We start from the raw sequence: 1,444 nt of genomic DNA, 5'->3' as shown, positions 1-1,444 counted from the left end.
GGATAAATGGCGGTGATCGGAATTTGACTCGGGTATTTAAATTTCCAATATCCGGGGTATCCAAATATTTAGTTTTTACGTGATATTCTTGAAAACAGAACACTGTACACAATTCTACTTTGAATTTTACGCAATGGTATACAATTTGCGCGGCACATTGAGGAGTACATAACTTTAAGCATCTCACGGATTGTCAGATAATGTTAAAAGAACTTCAACTTTATTAACAAAGATAGATCCCTTCTTGCTACATAAATAATAATAATTAATACAGTTGCACCAGAATAACAAAAAATAAAATAATAGAGAAGAAGGTCAATATAAATTGTTACGTGATCAGAAATTGCGTGATTATGCCAAGTAACAAAACGAACTCGACTTCAACTAGTATATTATATTAATACTCGAAATAACGTTCATCATTTCAATCTTCTTCTTCCTTTCGTTTCTCAGTTGTCACGTGATGGTGGAAGTTCTGATGGAACCATGTAGCCAAGAGTTGATCGCGGAGAAGGGTTGCAACCTGAACAACCCGAACTCCGTGATACGATTAGCCAACAACGACTCGAACCTGAAGGAGCCGGACCTTACTCCGATTCAGAGCTTCTACAATGGACAAAGCATCTTCATCACAGGTGGTACCGGTTTCGTCGGCAAACTCCTGATAGAGAAATTGCTACGCGACTGCCCCGGGATCTCAAACATGTACTTGTTGGTGCGTCCGAAGAAAGGGAAAGACGTACACGAACGCATCGAGGAATTGTTCGACGATCCGGTAAGAATCATCTTCAAGGTCATCCAAGAACTCATATGAACTCCTACCAGTATTTCATTTTTCACGCTTCTCTACGTTTCCTTGAACTTCTTCATGAAAGGATCGAGGCACGCAGTAGCTTTCCCTCGAGCTTTCGCCATTTTTCTATTACCCATGTGATTCAATTGGACGTCGGATTTGATTTTGTTTAGGTGTTCAGCCTGCTGAAGGAGAAGCACCCGAAATTCCGACACCAGATCGTGGCTGTGGCGGGAGATTGCGTTCAACCGGGCCTCGGGATGTCTGCCGCGGACAGACAAATGGTAGCGCGGGACGTCTCGATCGTATTTCACGTGGCTGCGACGGTCAGGTTCGATGAGAAAATGAAACTCGCTGTGCCGATCAATGTTCGCAGTCCGAAAGATGTGATAGATATTTGCAAGGAGTGCTCGTGTCTAAAGGTGATTTCGATTCGATATTCCCTTCCAAGTGGACGTTTTATAAGTTTTTAACACGCGGAGGGTGTAACGAGTGAAGAACTTTGCAGGCGTTCGTGCACGTTTCGACCGCGTATGCCAATTGCCCGTACAATCTGATCGAAGAGAAGCTGTACGAGCCGCCGATGGACGCGGACAAATTAGTGACTCTTACAGACTGCATGGACGAGAAACTGGTCGAAGAAATCACCCC

At 43.7% G+C, this 1,444-nt stretch overlaps 1 protein-coding gene across 1 annotated transcript in view; it reads left to right on the top strand.

Annotated features, from left to right (window-relative positions):
* LOC108623701 (fatty acyl-CoA reductase wat) overlaps positions 1-1,444 on the top strand; it is a 5,910-nt gene that overhangs the window by 2,801 nt on the left and 1,665 nt on the right. The window contains exons 2-4 of the mRNA XM_026812525.1: positions 454-775; positions 967-1,215; positions 1,302-1,444. Coding sequence (XP_026668326.1) covers positions 464-775; positions 967-1,215; positions 1,302-1,444 — 704 coding nt within the window. The 5' untranslated portion in view covers positions 454-463. The remainder of the gene's footprint in view (positions 1-453; positions 776-966; positions 1,216-1,301) is intronic.

The sequence above is a fragment of the Ceratina calcarata genome, unplaced genomic scaffold (assembly GCF_001652005.2).
Source record: "Ceratina calcarata isolate Rehan_Ccalc_2016 unplaced genomic scaffold, ASM165200v1 scaffold289.2, whole genome shotgun sequence".
In the NCBI taxonomy this organism is placed as follows: Eukaryota; Metazoa; Arthropoda; class Insecta; order Hymenoptera; family Apidae; genus Ceratina; species Ceratina calcarata.
The sequence above is the reverse complement of the archived record's forward strand: the minus strand, read 5'-3'. Positions and strand labels throughout refer to the sequence as shown.